General features: G+C 37.2%; 1 protein-coding gene across 1 annotated transcript in view; it reads left to right on the top strand.

Moving 5' to 3' along the window:
• The window catches only part of LOC103259745 (receptor-type tyrosine-protein phosphatase mu-like), a 398,088-nt gene that overhangs the window by 328,349 nt on the left and 52,599 nt on the right, over positions 1-17,140 (top strand). The window contains exons 11-12 of the mRNA XM_021711999.1: positions 3,575-3,776; positions 7,538-7,640. Coding sequence (XP_021567674.1) covers positions 3,575-3,776; positions 7,538-7,640 — 305 coding nt within the window. The remainder of the gene's footprint in view (positions 1-3,574; positions 3,777-7,537; positions 7,641-17,140) is intronic.

Genomic DNA, 17,140 nt, shown 5'->3' on the forward strand with positions numbered 1-17,140 from the left:
AAAATCCTCAGCAAAAAAAAAAAAAAACAAAACAGGAGGTATCACATTACCAGACTTCAAACTTTACTATAAAGTTACAGTAATCAAAACAGCTTGGTATTGGTACAGGAACAGGCATATAGACCAATGGAATAGAATTGAGATTCCAGAAGCAAAACCTTAATTTCTCAACCAACTCATCTTCGACAAAGCCTCCACCACCCACCACTGGGGAGAGGAGAACCTATTCAGTAAATAGTGCTGGGGAAACTGGCTGACCACATGCAGAAGATTCAAACAAGACCCCTGTTTATCCCCATACACAAAAATTAACTCTAAATGGATCACAGACTTAAATGTAAAACCTCAAACTATAAGAACCTTAGAAAATGCAGGACACACCCTTATGGAAATTGGAACTGGCATCCAATTCCTGAACAAAACCCGAAAAGCACGGGCCATAAGAGATAAGATAGACAAATGGGACCTCATTAAACTGAAAAGCTTCTGCAAAGCCAAAGAAACCATCAAGAGAGCAGGGAGACAGCCCACAGACTGGGAAAAAGTATTTGCCTACTCCATGTCTGACAAAGGCCTCATTCATTATTAAACTGTGATGTCATTTCAATACTGATCACCCCTAAATCTCCACATCCAGCCCAGTCCTGTCTTGAATCCCAGCTTTATGTCATACACATGTGTATACTTGTACTCTTAGGCATTTCCAATGTTATGTCCACACCTATCTATAAATTTCTTCTTGTACATTTCATCCTATTTCAGTACATGGGACTATCTTTTGCTCAAGCACAAAACATGGAACTTATCCTTTATTTCTCCTCGTTTTCCTTGCACCCAATCTATTCCTGAGTTCTATCCATTTTATTTCTAAAATATGTCCATTCTTTTAATTTCTTGCTGTATTCACTACTCCACCTTAGCCCAAGTCACTATATTCTCTTATAGGGTCCTAGAACTCTAGCCCCTGGACTCTCCCTACTGCCTTTATTGTCACATCCGATTTCATCAATCTTCCACTTATAGCCAAGATGATCTTTTTATAAAGGAAATCAGATCTTTTTATTTTTACAATTAAAAATGCTCAAAGGCTCCCTGTTGTGTATCCAAACTTATTATCTTTGGGTACAGAGTACTTCATAGTATAACCCTGCTTACTTCTCCAGCCCTCCAGGGACCACACAGACCTTTCTGTTTATTAACAGTGCCCAGCTCACTCCTGCTTCATGGCCTGAGTTCCTGTTGTTCTTCTTCAAACTTTTGGTGTGGCTGACTGCTTCCCAAAGTTGAAGTCTCCTCTACTTAACTGACTTCTCAGTGGTCCTTTCCCCAACCATTCTTAATGGCTGTGTGTGAACCTCTCTCCCAATGCCATACTCTTTATCTCAGCACACTGTTTATTTCTTCCATAGAACTAAGTGTTTTAACATTATTAATTTAATTTACTTATTGTATGTCTCCCCAATTTTATCCTACCTAGTTCAGATTTTAGTTATCTGGAGGCAGGGCCCGCATCTACCTGCTGACTATGATGCTTGCAGAGCACTGACATTAATTAAATCAATATTTGAATGGAATAAATGCATCTGAATAGGCAGAGAAAATGGGACAGAGATAACACCAGCATGTTTCAGACAGGTGAAAATTTATGAGCAAAATCAGTGTCAGAAATGTTCTAGAAGTATTTGTGGGCAGTTAATCTTTATCCCCTGACCAGAACAGAAGGTAATATAATGTCATAGTGTAGAGTATTATATTCAGAAATAAGTTTGGAGAAGAAGATGAAAGCAGGTCTGAAACACAAAACTAAAGATTTTGGGCTTTGTCCCATATGCATTTGTGTCCCATTAAAGTTTTTAGTCAGGCAATAAAATGAGCAAGAACACTAAGCTAGCCCTGGTGGGCAGTGTTAGTCTTCTAACACTAACTTAGTCTTAATTTTACATGGATGATATCCAAGTTTTTAGATGACTTCTCCATTTTCCCCACCAGACCTTTAGCTCTTTCAGGGTACATACAATGCCTGAATCACCATATGAGACCACAGCTCAGAACACTGTGCTTAGCATATAAGAGGTGCTCAGTGAGTATGTTTTGAATGTATGAATGAATTAATAAATAAACACGAGGGCACAAGTGTGCTATAGCAGTTTAGATGTGCCTCCTCTGAACTGCTCTTTTCTCTGGAAGGGTGGTATCAAAATGGAAGATTAAGTAAGTGCACAGAGGATACCTTGCTAGCCTACCTTCCAAAGCAGCTAAATGGTAGACTAGTCTTGTCTTTTCTTGACTTCCTCAACCTTGTGAGGGAAGTCTGTTAGAGGGTTAACAACAGATATTCTGCCTGACTCTGATAGTGCCATGCACTTCATTGATTAATATATACAGCAAACATTTTCTTGCAAAAACTTGGTTGATGCAATCTAAATATTCTTTCAGAGAGGTCTTCTTAATTGTAATGACATGGTATAAATACAAGAAGAAAGAATGTCAATTATCACTTCGTATAATAACAGTGTTAGTGCTCATGCACATAAATTATAAGTAAGTTTACCTCTTTAAAAGCAAGAAAAGTGCTCAGTTTTGCAATTTAAAACTTCTGAATATGCCACATTTTAAAATTATGTCATTACAACCAATAGAAGTTAGTAATCACCACTAAAGTGCATGTTCTTGAATAGTTGATGAACTACTCATAGTGAAATTCTTTTTTAAAAAATCACTTGAAATGGCAAAATTTAAAGGCACCTATGTTATATTTATTTTCAAACATTTCAAACTCATTCAACATGCTTTAAATATCTGTAATGTAGCAAATATGAAAACTTCTGAGCCGTACTACCTGATATGGCAGCTAATAGTTACACATGGCGATTTAAGTTCAAATTTTTGTTAATTAAAATAAAATAAAAAGTTCAGCAGCATTTCAGGTGCTCAGTAGCCATATGTGACTGGTGATTAACCATATTGAGCAGCCCAGAATAGAACATTTTCATCATCACAGAAGGTCTGTTGGATGGCATGGCTCTGAAGAACAGAAATGAATATGGCCCATAATGAGCACTTTACTTATAGCATCAGGAATTACTGGCGTGTATCAAAGATTTGTTTTTGGAGCAAATATCTTTGCCCACTTTAAAGTGTCCCTGCTCCCAGTAGAGAATAATCCTAAATCAAATTATGGTCACTAGATTAGAGATGAGGTTTTATCTTTTTGTGTGTCTTATCTGTTTGAGATAGTTGTATATTTTCTTATTTTGTTGTAAGCCAACTGTAATGTTGTTCTACCAAATGACATTTTGAAAGCAAACAACTTCAAGGTATTAGCCTAAACCAGAACTCATCCTTTATACTCTGATCTACTGGCTTTAAGTTCTCTTGTCTATAAAAGTAATAACTCATAACAGTTTTGGTTGAGTTCCTGCACACTTTATTGGATCCAGGATTTGAAAAGTCTGAGTAGGACAGCTTATCATAAAGCATCTGACAGTGAATACATCATAAGGGTTTATTGGATAAAGATGCAATCTGAGTCCATCTGCTCAAGATATTTTATCACTTTCTTATTCTTTTGCAGATCACCTACAAAGCAGTCAGTTCCTTTGACCCAGAAATAGATTTATCCAATCAAAGTGGAAGAGTTTCAAAACTGGGAAATGAAACCCATTTTCTGTTCTTTGGACTGTATCCTGGGACCACATACTCCTTTACGATCCGAGCAAGCACAGCTAAGGGTTTTGGGCCTCCAGCAACAAACCAGTTCACCACCAAAATATCAGGTACTCTACATTCCTGAGTTATATCTTTTATCAGAAGTAGCATTTTATATTTTTTCATTCCCATTGTCAAGTATTCAAAGTTCACTCACACTAACACATTTTATCCAAATGGATATCTCTGGATGCTAACACTCGTGTTCATGTTATTAAATGAAATACTACAAATATTTATCATTTGGAAGCTTAAGATCTTCATGTGTTAGGAAGTGGCCACTATTTAGGCAGTAGTTTGCCTTGCAGGACTTGGACAAGAGGTGGTAAAAGGTTCTGTTAAGGCACTCTTGACCCCTTGGCAATACCAACTTACCAGAGCAGCAGTGTGGAAAGTGTCTCTAATGAACCGTGAACAGTCAAGAGGTCAGCAGAGAGGTAGTGTTGTAGGGAGCCCATTTCCAGAAGAATCAGCCTTCCTTTTTTTTTGAGTTGGAGTCTCACTCTGTCGCCCAGACTGGAGTGCAGTGGCCGCTTCCGGCCACTGCAGCCTCGACCTGCTGGACTCCGGCGATCCTTCCGCCTCAGCCTTCCGAGTAGCCGGAACTACAGGCATGCGCTACTATGCCCGGCTGATTTTTTGATTTATTGTAGAGATGAGGTCTCACTGCCCAGGCGGGTCTCGAACCCACGGGCTCAGGCAATCCACTCACCTCAGCCTCCCAAAGGCACGGGATTACAGGCTGAGTCACGGAGCCCGGCTCCTGGAGACTTTTACCATTAGTAATTTCCTTTCCTGAAGACAGCGGCAACATACAGGATGGTGTCAGGCCAATTTTGCTTTTAGATACTCAGTTACGCCATCCAACAAAAGACATAATTTGAGAAATATTTCTAGGCATGTTCAACTGTGCAGAAAATGTCCTTGTACTTCAGACTAGAGGAAATTAAGTTGCCATCTGGTATGGGATATGTAACGGCAATAAACAAAACTCCTTGGACATTTTCTTCTTCCATTTTTTCCCCTTTTGGGTGTGACTGCAGAAGTATATGAGTTTTTGGCTCTATTTTGGTTTGGGTTAGGGTAGGTGGGATGGAGGTGGGGAGGAAGGTAAATCTTTAATCAGCCCCAATTAGAGCAGTAATATTCAACCTATTATATCTTTCATTTTTCATTTCTAGTTTTGTAAAAGTTTTTATTTGGAGTTGAAAGAAGGAAATATTCACAACAGGAGCATTATAAGCGTTCTGCTAGGTTTTGAGGGAGGAGTGTTTGGAATTTTGTTTTTAAGCAGTTATAACCTAAGGGATAATTTTTCATTGAGTAAGATTTTATTTATAAGCATAAACTTGATGTGGAATTTAATGTACTTTTTATATTCTATATACCTGTATAGAATTAGGTTTAGGAACAATATAGAGAGTTGGAAAAAAAGTAGCTCTTGGGAGGTTAGAAAAAGCAGAGATTAGAAAATAGAACAGGTTGTATAAAGAGTATGTAGAAATATCACTGGACTTGGAATCAGAAAATCTTGGCTCGAGTTATCATATTTCTATGTACTTCCTCCCTGATTTTGAGCAAGTGAATTTACCCCTGCATGTAAATTAAGATTATATTATCTAGTGCATGAATTTTTCATTGGAATTTAAAGAGGAAATATCGGCCAATAGGTATACCTTCAAACATTTTTCAAAAAATTGTCTCATATGTAAACCATACTTCAGAAATTATTATCATAAAGAAAGAGTTCCTTTAGGGGAAAAAAAAAGTCCACTTTCCCGTTTTTATTAGATAAAAAATTCTGGTGATTTTGACAATTTTTAGCATGTGAAGTTTATATAATTCTATCCAAAAGCAAAGAAACTTGACATTTTAGTTAGCCTATGCAGAATCATCAAGAATAACTATTTGATTTTTATAGTTTCAAAACATTTAAGTTTATGGACCTTATTTCCTATTTTCATAGACCTAGGAGAAGGAGGTACTCTCATATGCAAAATGTAATTGGAGTTAATTTTTAATAGAACTGAAATTAATTTTTAATGCTAAGAAAATTCAATAAATGGAACTGAGAATTAATCCATGTCTGTTACATTGAAGCTTTTTTATATGTAAGACAATTTTTAAGAACGGTATTTGCAAGAAACAATCTCTAGCTTCTCATCTAGAATCTCTATCTGTGGGTTGTAGAAAGATAGTATAGCCTCCCACTCACAGCTCCATGTAATCATTTGTCTTCTCTATGGTGAGGGCATAATTACTGAAGAGCTCTGTTGTTATCCTAGTGTAGTACGACTTAACAATCTAGAGAAGAAAGAATGTCAGGAAATAAATGGCCTTGGAAATAGGATTCACATGGGGAGAACTAGCATTTGTAGAATTATATTTACCTAGCGCACATGTAGAATTGTATTTACTTCACTATTTCTCTCTCTCTCTCTCTCTCTCTCTCTCTCTCCCCCCTCCCCTCCTCTTCCCTCCCTCTTTCTCTCTCTCCACCCCCTCCCTTTCTTCTCCCTCTCCCCCCCCCACATACATATATGAGGGGGAACCCAAAAAACAGAATGTATTTATAAAAAACTGTGTATTCTTACATGTTTAAACTTCAGTCACCTTCAAAGTACTCTCCATTTGATGTAATACACCTCTTGAGATGCTTTTTCCAGTGCTCGAAAAAGTTTTTGAACTCATCAATTTTGATGCTTTTTAGTGTTTCTGCCATTTTGTTGTTTCACCTCTTCCACATTGGCAAAGTGTTTCCCTTTGAGGACTTTTTTTCATCCATTGAAACACAAAAAGTCATTTGGGGCAATATTGGGTAAATAGGGAGGGCAGGGCACAGGGGTCATACTGTTTTTGGTCAAAAACTGCTGAACACTCAGCACAGTGTGGGCAGGTGCTCTCCTAAATCACCCATCCTGAAATGGGCAAATGTGTTGAAAGATTCTTCAAAAAAATTCACTGAAGCTGAACACTGATGCTGATGGATTCCTATGGGGGAAGCCTGTAACATAAGGAGCTTGCCTTCCAAAACTATTTTTTGGGGGTCCCCCTATATATGTATGTATATGTGTGTGTGTGTGTGTGTGTGTGTGTGTGTGTGTGTGTGTGTGTGTGTATAATATCTCTGAACTGTCATAATAACCTTAGAATCTAGTTTCCTCTATTTTGAGAGACATATAAGCTCCAGAGGTAACTAATGTACCTAAGCTTTTTTGCTGGTTAAAACACAACAAGCCAAACTCAAGCCTTTCTTACCTCAACTCCCATGTTTTCCGTTGTTGTGTTTTCCTGAGAGCCCACATATTGTCACTAATTAATTCCAAGTCTTTCTGGCTTCCACTGTCCTCTTTAAATCCCAAATGGGTATTTGGTACATGAAAAAGTTTGACTTAGATGGGACAACTGTAAAGTCCAGTGATTATTTCTTAAATATGCCTTTACTGTAAACATTTTATTGAAGGTCTCATAAGTGCACAGAGGTGCATACTTATAAGTGTACAGCTTGATGAATTTTCACAAGGTGACTATACCTGTTTAGTGGGAGTCCAAGTCAAGAAACAGAGTATCACTAACACCTGACAAAACCCCCTGCATATCTTCTTCCAACTTTAACTCAAGATTGGAGCGGTCACTGTGGACTAGTTTGAGCAGCTGTCCCTAGTATTCTGTGTAGGGAATATACATAAACTTTTCATGGTTGGTTGATAGCTACAGTTGAAAATAAGTGCACTGTGTTCTTAATATTCTTTGTAAAATAAAGTGGGAGAAGTAAACTAAGAAGGTAAGCTGGAAATAATAAGTCTCCATTGTATGCCTTTTTCCCCAGCACCCTCTATGCCAGCTTATGAACTTGAGACACCTTTGAATCAAACTGACAATACAGTGACAGTCATGCTGAAACCTGCACACAGCAGAGGTGCACCTGTCAGGTATGGAACCAGGGGTTGGGCTGACCCTAGAGAGAAGAAATCTAAAGTCAAGTTGATTAATTTCTCCAGTGTGTTTTCTAGGGATTTGCAACAAACTTCAGTCAGCATGTAAACCCATATCTTTATATTAGCTCTAATTAAAAGAAATAACTGAGGAAAATGAAAGGACTTTGATGTAAGGTGATCAAGTATTGTTTAAAGGGTATTATTCTGATGCAAGTGGGTTATTCTTTTGAAGATAAGGAACAAAGCCCTAGTCTGTTGAGGCAGTAGCTTTAAATTAAAAGGTAATTAATTGTTTGCTGTAATTGAGTTACCTGAGGGCAGAGGACATTTTTTGTCCTGAGCTCTAGTCTTTAAATGGGCTTTTTGTTGTTGTTGTTATTGTTGTTTGTTTGTTTACTTTGGGTTTTATGTTATTTAACTCTTAGTCAATTTACTAATTTCTCAGATGAATATGAGATGCATCATTGTTTTTTAAAAGGAAACAGATGATTGGAAAGAACATTGTAAAGTCTTTATTTGAACAGATTTAGGTTTGTTACTGACATCTAGGCCATGTCTTATTCCATGATGATTTATATAGCTAAGAAATCATAAAATGTAACTTTTATGGTGAATGCATAAAATACATTTATTCTTTCTAGGGATGGAGCAAAAGAATGCCTGAGTAATTCTGGAGTATGAGCTTGTCATAAGCTCATTAATCTATATAAATGAAATTTCTACTTGTTTCAGAGGGATTTAGATATTTTACCTTTGTATCATCAGAATCGATTCCCTTCAAAGTAATCTATTACTTTGAATAGTGTACTTGGAAGAAACGTTAGCATTCACAATTAAGGCTATATAGAACTTGTTTATGTGTTCCTTTTGTAGAATTTAATTTAATTAATCTTTTGAAACCTTAGCTATGTTTGACCACATTTTCACTACAGGATCATATGGAAATCAGTTATATTTCTTTCTAATGACAAAACATATACAAGTCTCAGTTCATAAAGACAGAAGTAAAAACAGAATAGTATTAGTTGTTAGTGATGTCTGATTGGGGAATAATCACAAAAATTTTTATTTGAAAAATCTGCAAAATTTTATGAGACAATTTATAGTTTATTCTTTTGAATTATGCAGTAGTAGCTCCTATAAGGGATTTATGCTTGCCATTCATAGGTACAGATTGTGAGAACACTAAAATATATGAAAGCTCTACTCCAAATTGAAAATCGAGTTACTACTACATTTCTAGTGATGCCACTGACATGGTCCTCTGGGTGGACCTGTAAGTGACACTGAGGGGGTTGCACTGATTTGATGGACCCAGCACACACATTAATGAGATTCTATCCAAGACTCAAGTGTACCTATGGCCCTGGGTCAGACTTTTTTTACTTCAAAAAGCTGAATTTTTATTAAATGAAAATTAATGCTCCCACTGTGGCCTTGAGAGTATCATTTGTTTCTGACCAACTTAACAGTTGTCCAGACTCAGAAATAGCAGGTCATTAGGACAGAACTCAGTGTTTTACTGTGAAGCAAAATGATGAAATGAAAGGCTAGAGTTCATTCAGTTTCAATGTCTCCAAACTGAAGGAAGCTGAAGTCTTCACCATTTTTCAAAAACAGCCAGTTACTCCCTGTTCTGCTTTATTCTTATATGATCCTTTCACATATTTCTATTCTGCATTCTACTTTCGACCTTTCGCTATTTCCATCCCTGTCTTTGTATTCATCTTTTCTTCTTAGTTTTGAAATCATTTCCCTTTGGGCAATCTGCCTTCATCCTTTCCCCAGTTCCCTTTCCTTGTCTTTTTAAAGTGTGAGGCACATTCCAAACAACTGTTTATTACTCTTGTCATATGCTTCACTAAGACATTATTTTGTTGTTGTTTACTTTTACACATTTCTAGTTGTTTTTGGAGACGTTGGGACCTTATTAGTTGGTAAGTTATTGATGTCCTCAGGCTTTCTATTCTTCTGTCTATAGAAATACAGATTCAAACGCTTGTCAGAGTCCAAAACATGGAACTTTCATCACAGACCTTACATTATTTAATCAGGCCCAACTCTCTAAGTCTGCAAAGATTTTGCTTTAAGTTGTCACACCCTCTTTTGCAGTTGCTATAATACCCTAGTTTCCAAGTTTAACACTGCTCTGCTTTGATTAAATGTCATCTCAGTAATGCTGAGAGCTCCTTGAATTTGCCAGTTAAATTTTGACTTTGCATCCTGTCTCTCATACCTTCTCCCATAGTGTTAGTCTCTTGAAATCAATAAATCTACTATCTGTGTTCATTATTCAATTCCATAGTGTTATAATCGTGATCAATTCTTAGGGGACACCATTAAGTAAGTATTACAGGGAAACCTTCTACAGATAGCAACTTTATTGTAAAGATGCCTGTCTTCTTAAATGGGTAAATTATCTTGGCACAGATTTGAGAGAGGAAATTATTTCAACCTCACCTGTCAAGAGATTTGCTTTTTTCCAGAAATGTGAATGTTCTCCTCAAGGGATTTATTATATACTACAATATAATGGAACTGATTATCTATTGAATAGATGGAAGACCAATATAGCCAAAAAAAAAAGACGAGTTTTGGGGGAAAATATCTATAGTACCCTCAAACTAAATGGGTTATATTAAAATTGTTAATTCCATTTAACGTTTAGACAAATAAGAATTCTGATTAGGGGATCATATGGACCTAAAATATAAAGCTATAATGTGGATTAAAACATTTGAAACATCTGGAAATTTGCAAAATGCACATGTAATCAAATCGCAATACAAGAAAGCTTTTCCCAAATGATAAGATAAATACTAGAAGAAAGAGGAGAAATGGAAGCGAACATCTGTTTGCTTTCCTGGGTTTTGCACAGTATTGTGTGTTAAAAAATACTGTCATTGTGTTATTTCCAAAACTCATTCTTTCAATTGATTTGATTTTTTTCTTTAATCCATATTCATTGATGTTGAAAATTCAGTCATACTGCATTTATGCACTTCAGTAAGTAAAAGGTGGTTGTGTATTGATTTCATTACACTCAACTTGGTTCATGCAGATTCTTGAAATTGCACTAAACTCTCAATGTAAATGATTGTTGTCTTTTTATTGATCAACACGTCAGCTCTGTCACATAAAATTATCTAAATCTTGAGATGGCCAAGAAGAACACAAATTCTGTCATTCAAGCCAGTAAACTAACACCTAGGATAGAATTTTAATGTCTGTTCATGGATTCAGTTTTCCTTAATAATACTAGGGAAAGCTTAATTGTCTTCTACTCTTTTAGAATCACCTAATTTCTCTCTTTTCCTCTCCTCTGTTCATTACATGCAGATATAATCCAACAGACAAAACCCTTGTAGTTTGGCAGTAACAGAACAATTCTAAATAAAGGATGAGTTTTATACAAACTATTGTGCTTTTCATGCACTAACAAAAATGCCATGTGATTTTACTCTTTGTGTACACACACACACACACACACACACACACACACACACACCCTAATGAAAGATAAGTAATATCCCTCATCAATGATATTTTATACCTTCCGAATGAACCTCGTTTTTGTTCTTTAAGCATTGTTGCTTTAATTTGTTCATAAACGTTTTTGGAGATATATGTCATCTTAGTTAAAACTCTATGCTTGATTGTGCTAATTAAATGTTCTGGTGTTTATTTGATTGAAATTTTAAGAGTACCACTTTAAGTACTCATTCTTTGATTCACCTATGGGAAGGTGGCCGGTAATCTCATCAACAACTAGAACATTAAAACTGATTTCTAAATATGTGGATTTCATTTTAATGTATGGCTGCTGCTTTGTTTTTCTAATAATGGCAGCCTCAGTTATTTTGATGTTGTGTTTTTATGGACATTGGTAACTTTCTATATTATCATTGTCCTTTCAATTGAATGCTTCCTCAGCAGTTATATTTTAAAAGCAATTTATGAATAGCTTCTCTTGCTGAGGATCAGGGACAAAATCTTAAAGCTAATAAGTTTACTACATTATGAATGGAGAAGACATAAGGGGCATAAGAAATGGAAGAAGTACTATGCCTTAATTTTTTTAAGGAGGTGTTGTCCTAGGTAAGTAAGATCTCAAATGAGATAGGAAATATTTCCTGTGAGGAAAAGGGAAGCATAAATGTTTTACTCATCCAAAATACTTCTAATTAGAAAACAAAAGTTTTAAAAAGTGTATCGTAGAAAACTTTCAGTTTTTACATATAAATCAGAAATGTATTTATTTATGTGATATGTCTAGATTTTTATTAAATTGATTTTTCCTTGAATTCATTATCATAGTGGCCTTTATAAATGTCTACAATTTTTCTTTACTTCTCTCTCTGCTTTGCCTTACATAGTTAACTTAGGAAAACATGGACAAATGTTAAATTCTCATTACTAACTTTTAATATCTCCTGATTTACTCAAACTGCTCATCATACATTCTTTCATGAAAAATTAGACAGAAAACTTAAAAGTGTATTAAGGGTGCTGTTTTTCTCATTATCCAACTTGTTCATGCTGTATTCATAGAACAAGTTTTCATTCTATTGAGGAAAAATTGGCAGTAAAAGCAATCGTATTTATTTTCAAAAAAATGTGCTGTGCTTTCTAAAAATGTTTAACTTGATCCTGGAACTGTGTGGAAAATGAGATTGCTCCTCCTGTGGGCCATCAGCCTGTGTTCATGCTCCCAGCTGGGGGTCACACAGAGGACTGGCACAAGAGTGCTCATAAGTGTGAGCCACCTCAGATGGGGAAGTGAGACTGGGGAGTAATTGTGATTATGAATGAAAGGAGATAATCGTGCGCTTTCTAGAAGTTTCCTATATTGGAAATTATAGTTGGTGGCATACAACTGGTTATGGTTAAGTAGTTTGAGGTTATGAAGTGTGAAGCAGATACTTAAAATAAAATGTTTTTAAGTAACAGCACCCATTTGTTTGTCTCTCTATCAGTCCAAAGACAAAGCCATTCACACTACCTTCTTGGGCATCGCATTCTCTACTTCATGCAAGGAATCTTGGAGTATGCCATCATCACAGGGTTTTTGTGAAGACTAAATTCGTTAATATTTTTTAAAACACTTCAAACCATGCTCTATACATACGCAGTGTTGTGTCAGTGTCTGCTCCTGCCATGGCTTCTCAAACCACAGTGGTAGTCTGTGTTGTTTCTATTCATAAGACCAGCCCTGGTCCTCCAGCTTTTCCTTTGCTTGTCTTATTTTATTCAAACCTGATATCATGAAATTTTTAATTTTATATAAAAACTAAATTAAGGATTTAATGATTGCCTCTATCAACAAAATTATAAATGGAATTCCATACATACTGATGATCTTAAAATTTGATTGCATCTGGCTATCTATTTATTTGTGCATTTGTAAGTTTTCTGGGACTAATCACCAAAACGGGTAGTGAACTCTCCCCTGATCCTAACTCTATACGACTCTTAAGAAAGAGTAGGTATTTCCCTGTGGATTCCTGAACCATTACCTAATTATGATTATTATTATTAGCTCAACTGAGTAAACTTAGCCATAAAACAAATGAAATTAATATTCTGTTTATAACCACTCAAAAAGAAGGAAAAAAAATTCTGCCTCTCAGTAAATTTCACAGTGTGGCATACTATGAAGTGTAAGACGTGTTACTTACAATTCAATGAAGTCTAATGTTCTGTTCAACCTTTAAGAATCCGAAACTTCTTTCACTTTCTTGAAAGATATTTGTGATTCAAGTGCCGTTTTATGATCATTCAGTCCTTATGATTACATCAGAATTAACTCCCCAGATTCTAGAATTTGGTTTTTTTTTTTGAGTTGGAGTCTCACTCTGTCGCCCAGATTGGAGTGCAATGGCCACTTCCAGCCACCACAGCCTTGACCTGCTGGGCTCCGGCGATCCTTCCTCCTCAGCCTTCCGAGTAGCCAGAATTACAGGCATGCACTACCACGCCCGGCTGATTTTTTGATTTATTGTAGAGATGAGGTCTCGCTGCCCAGGCGGGTCTCAAACCCGCGGGCTCAGGCAATCCACTCACCTCAGCCTCCCAAAGGCGCGGGATTACAGGCTGAGCCACCGAGCCTAGCTCTAGAATTTGTATTTTTAATCAGACAAGTTTTTCAAGAATTTGATCCTGAAATATTGATTTGAAAATTTTTTTTTTATTTAGTCACAAAAAAGTTATCGTTTTATTGTATGTTCTTGCTGGGATGACAATAGTATTTTGAGAAAGAAAAAAACTAGTATAAAACCTTGAAGTACAAAGTTTGCCTTAAGATTTAAGTATTCTGTAACAAATTTGCAAGTAGTTTCACTTCAAATTAGCCTATTATAAATCAATGTAGGATTTCCAGATCTAAATGATGCTTTGTACTAAATTAATTTGAAACTACTGAATCTAAAATACAAAATCATGTCACGTGTCATACATAACCTTTTAGGCAGTCACTTCTCCTTTGGCATATGCAAGCAGTAAACCTCTAATATTCAAATAATTACTTGGCTTTATATGGCATATAAACTGTGGACCTAACTTTTTTTTTTTTTCTGAGTTGGAGCCTCACTCCATCACCCAGCCTGGAGAGCAATGGCACGCTCACAGCTACCCCAGCATCGACCTGCTTGGCTCTGGTCATCCCTCCACCTCAGCCTTCCAAGTCGATGAACCTACAGGCATGCGCTACCATGCCCGGCTGATTTTTTATTTACTGTAGAGATGAGATCTCGGCAAGTTGCATGGGATAGTCACAAACCCATGGACTCAGGCAATCCACTCTCCTCCGCCTCCCAAAGTGCTGGGATTATAGGCTGAGCCATTGAGTCCCGCCTGGACCTAACTTTTAAAATGAGCCCCATGACATAGAGAAAAGACACATTTTTTGGAATTGGATAAACATAGTTTCCAATTCAAGCCCTCGCTACCCTCAGTTATGCAACTGCTACAAATTTCTTAATGTCTCTGAACCTTGGCTTCCATATCTTTCTACAGTAAAGATAATACCCCTTATCTCATAGGGTTGTGTTACGAATACATTTTTAAAATACTCATGAGGTTCCAAGCACCATGCTAAGCACTGTTAGGAACTCTCTTTTCTTAGGGCAATTTAGATTGACCGAGACCAACATGTAATTCGGTTGACAGTAGTAGGGATGAGGACTGGGACCAATGGCCTCAACAGGAATAAGGAGTACAGGGGAGGGCCACCTAAGATTTCAGAGAGGAGGTAACTCTGGGACTCAGTGATGAATCTTGACAGGTGAATATTGTTCAGGGGATATAAGTGATGTAGAGAGATATTGCCTGGGAGGTTAGGTTTGTGACAGGAAATTAAAAACAAGAGAGACAGGTAAGTTACATGAGGACAGAGAGGATGAGTAGACTGGCCTATCTGAATGAGAAGTATGTTGTAACAGAGAGGATGGGATGAGAGAGGAGACAAGGGAGATAGGGTCTGGGTTGGACAACTGTGTGCTCTGTACCAATGAGTGGCCATTCAAGGTTTTCAGGCAAGGAAAAATTTTAAGGACTAGCAGCAGCAGCAGAGCCTGGGTATGGGTAAGGGGCCATGGGGACTTGGGGCACTTAGGAGAGGTGTAACAGACCTCCAGGCTGAGCCCCTGAGTCTTTCCCTCCACTGAGCCCAGTTAAGATAAAGCCAACCCTTAAGGTGTGAAGGGAAGGAGTCTGTAAATGCCAAATGCGGACTTAGAAATAGGAGTTAGAGAAAATGAAAACACTTACTCCTTTTTAGAAGAGAAAAAGGCAATTGGTAATTGGTAATAGTAATATTTATGTATTGTTAAAGTGAATACTGGGACACTATAAATTTTAAAAATATCTTAGCAATGACTTTCTGATAACTTATTGAAAATTACTAATTATATGAATATTTTTAAATACTAGTTTTCATAAACAAAAATTTGTGGTGCTATTAATCCCTCTTGATCAGAAGAACTTTCTGGATCTTTCTCTTATTGATTGTCTACTTTTTAACTGTACCCCCATTTGCCCTGAGCCTGTGCCGACTGCTTTAGTGACAATGACTATGTGTATTAGGGTGTATCTGCCTTACCTACTGAATGGATGTGGATGGTGGCTTTGTTGACTGGAAGCCAATGCTTCTCTTAGCTTCAGAAGGAATGGCAGCAGCACCAGTAGTGGATGACTGTGGCTCATTCTTGGCTGGAGCCAGGGAAGACTCATGTTTTTAATTGTACTGCTTTTTGTTCTTAACTATGCCCAGACGAGCCCATGCATGTCTGAGATTGAAACTACAGATCCCATGAACTCTCTAGAGCGTTATTCACAGTGGAGGCCATTCCTTGCACAGTCCCTGGAAGCACAGGCAGGGTTATGTTGTATATCCCCATCATACTGACAGACTACCCAGAAGCCTTCCTTAGGGTGGAGGAAGGTAGGCTTAAAAGTTGATCTCATGACCAGGCTCATTGGCTCAGCCTGTAATCCCAGCACTTTAGGAGGCTGAGGCGAGTGGATTGCCTGAGCCCGTGAGTTCGTGACCCGCCTGGGCAACTTGGCGAGACCTCATCTCTACAATAAATCAAAAACTAGCCGGGCATGGTAGTGCGCACCTGTAGTTCCAGCTACTTGGAAGGCTGAGGCGGAAGGATCGCCAGAGCCCAGCAGGTCGAGGTTGCTGTAGCCGGGAGCATGCCACTGCACTCCAGTCTGGGTGACAGAGTGAGACTCTAACTCAAAAAAAAAAAAAAAAAAGATCTCATATGAGCACCTGCAGTGGTTAGCATAACCAAAATACTTCCCTACAAAACTTCTAACCCCATTCAGTCCTTATCTTGTCAGATGCTTTCTGCTACCATAAAATAGATAATTTTGTAATTATAATTTGCAGATTATAATTTGTAATCTGTTATCTATATTATAATCCTTGTCTGATAAATTATTCTAACACCTAAAAAAAAGTTTGTCTCATTTTCTGTTGATAGTCAAAATAGTTACATGCTTTCTCCCCCCCCCCACCCCCCATCTTTTTGGATTAACTATAAATGTTAATAGTGGAATTATTTGAAAATCATTTCAGTGATAAACCCAGAGCACCAAAAGATTTCAGGTGGCTTGCATTGAATAACACATTGCCTTATGACTCACAAAGCTTCTATGCCATTTGCTCTCTGGAACTCCTGGGTCTTCTTCATTAGGACTATTGATTCCAGGGAGCTTAAGGGATGCATTTCTAGAGGTGATCCAAGCTGAGGCTGATAGCCTGTGTGAGAGATGATCTTACAAATTTTGACAAAGATTGAGTTTTCTATAGATGCCTCACTTTCAACTTTTTAAAGTGTTAAAAATCACATGTGGATGTGAGAAAAGATGACAAGTTCTAAGAGGCTGATAAAGTCACATATGGGACAGATAGAGACAGCTAACCCAGTATGAGTCTTTTTTTTTTTTTTTGAGTTGGAGTCTCACTCTGTTGCCCAGACTGGAGT

The sequence above is a fragment of the Carlito syrichta genome, unplaced genomic scaffold (genome assembly GCF_000164805.1).
Source record: "Carlito syrichta isolate Samal-C Ts95f unplaced genomic scaffold, Tarsius_syrichta-2.0.1 Scaffold302997, whole genome shotgun sequence".
Taxonomy (NCBI): domain Eukaryota; kingdom Metazoa; phylum Chordata; class Mammalia; order Primates; family Tarsiidae; genus Carlito; species Carlito syrichta.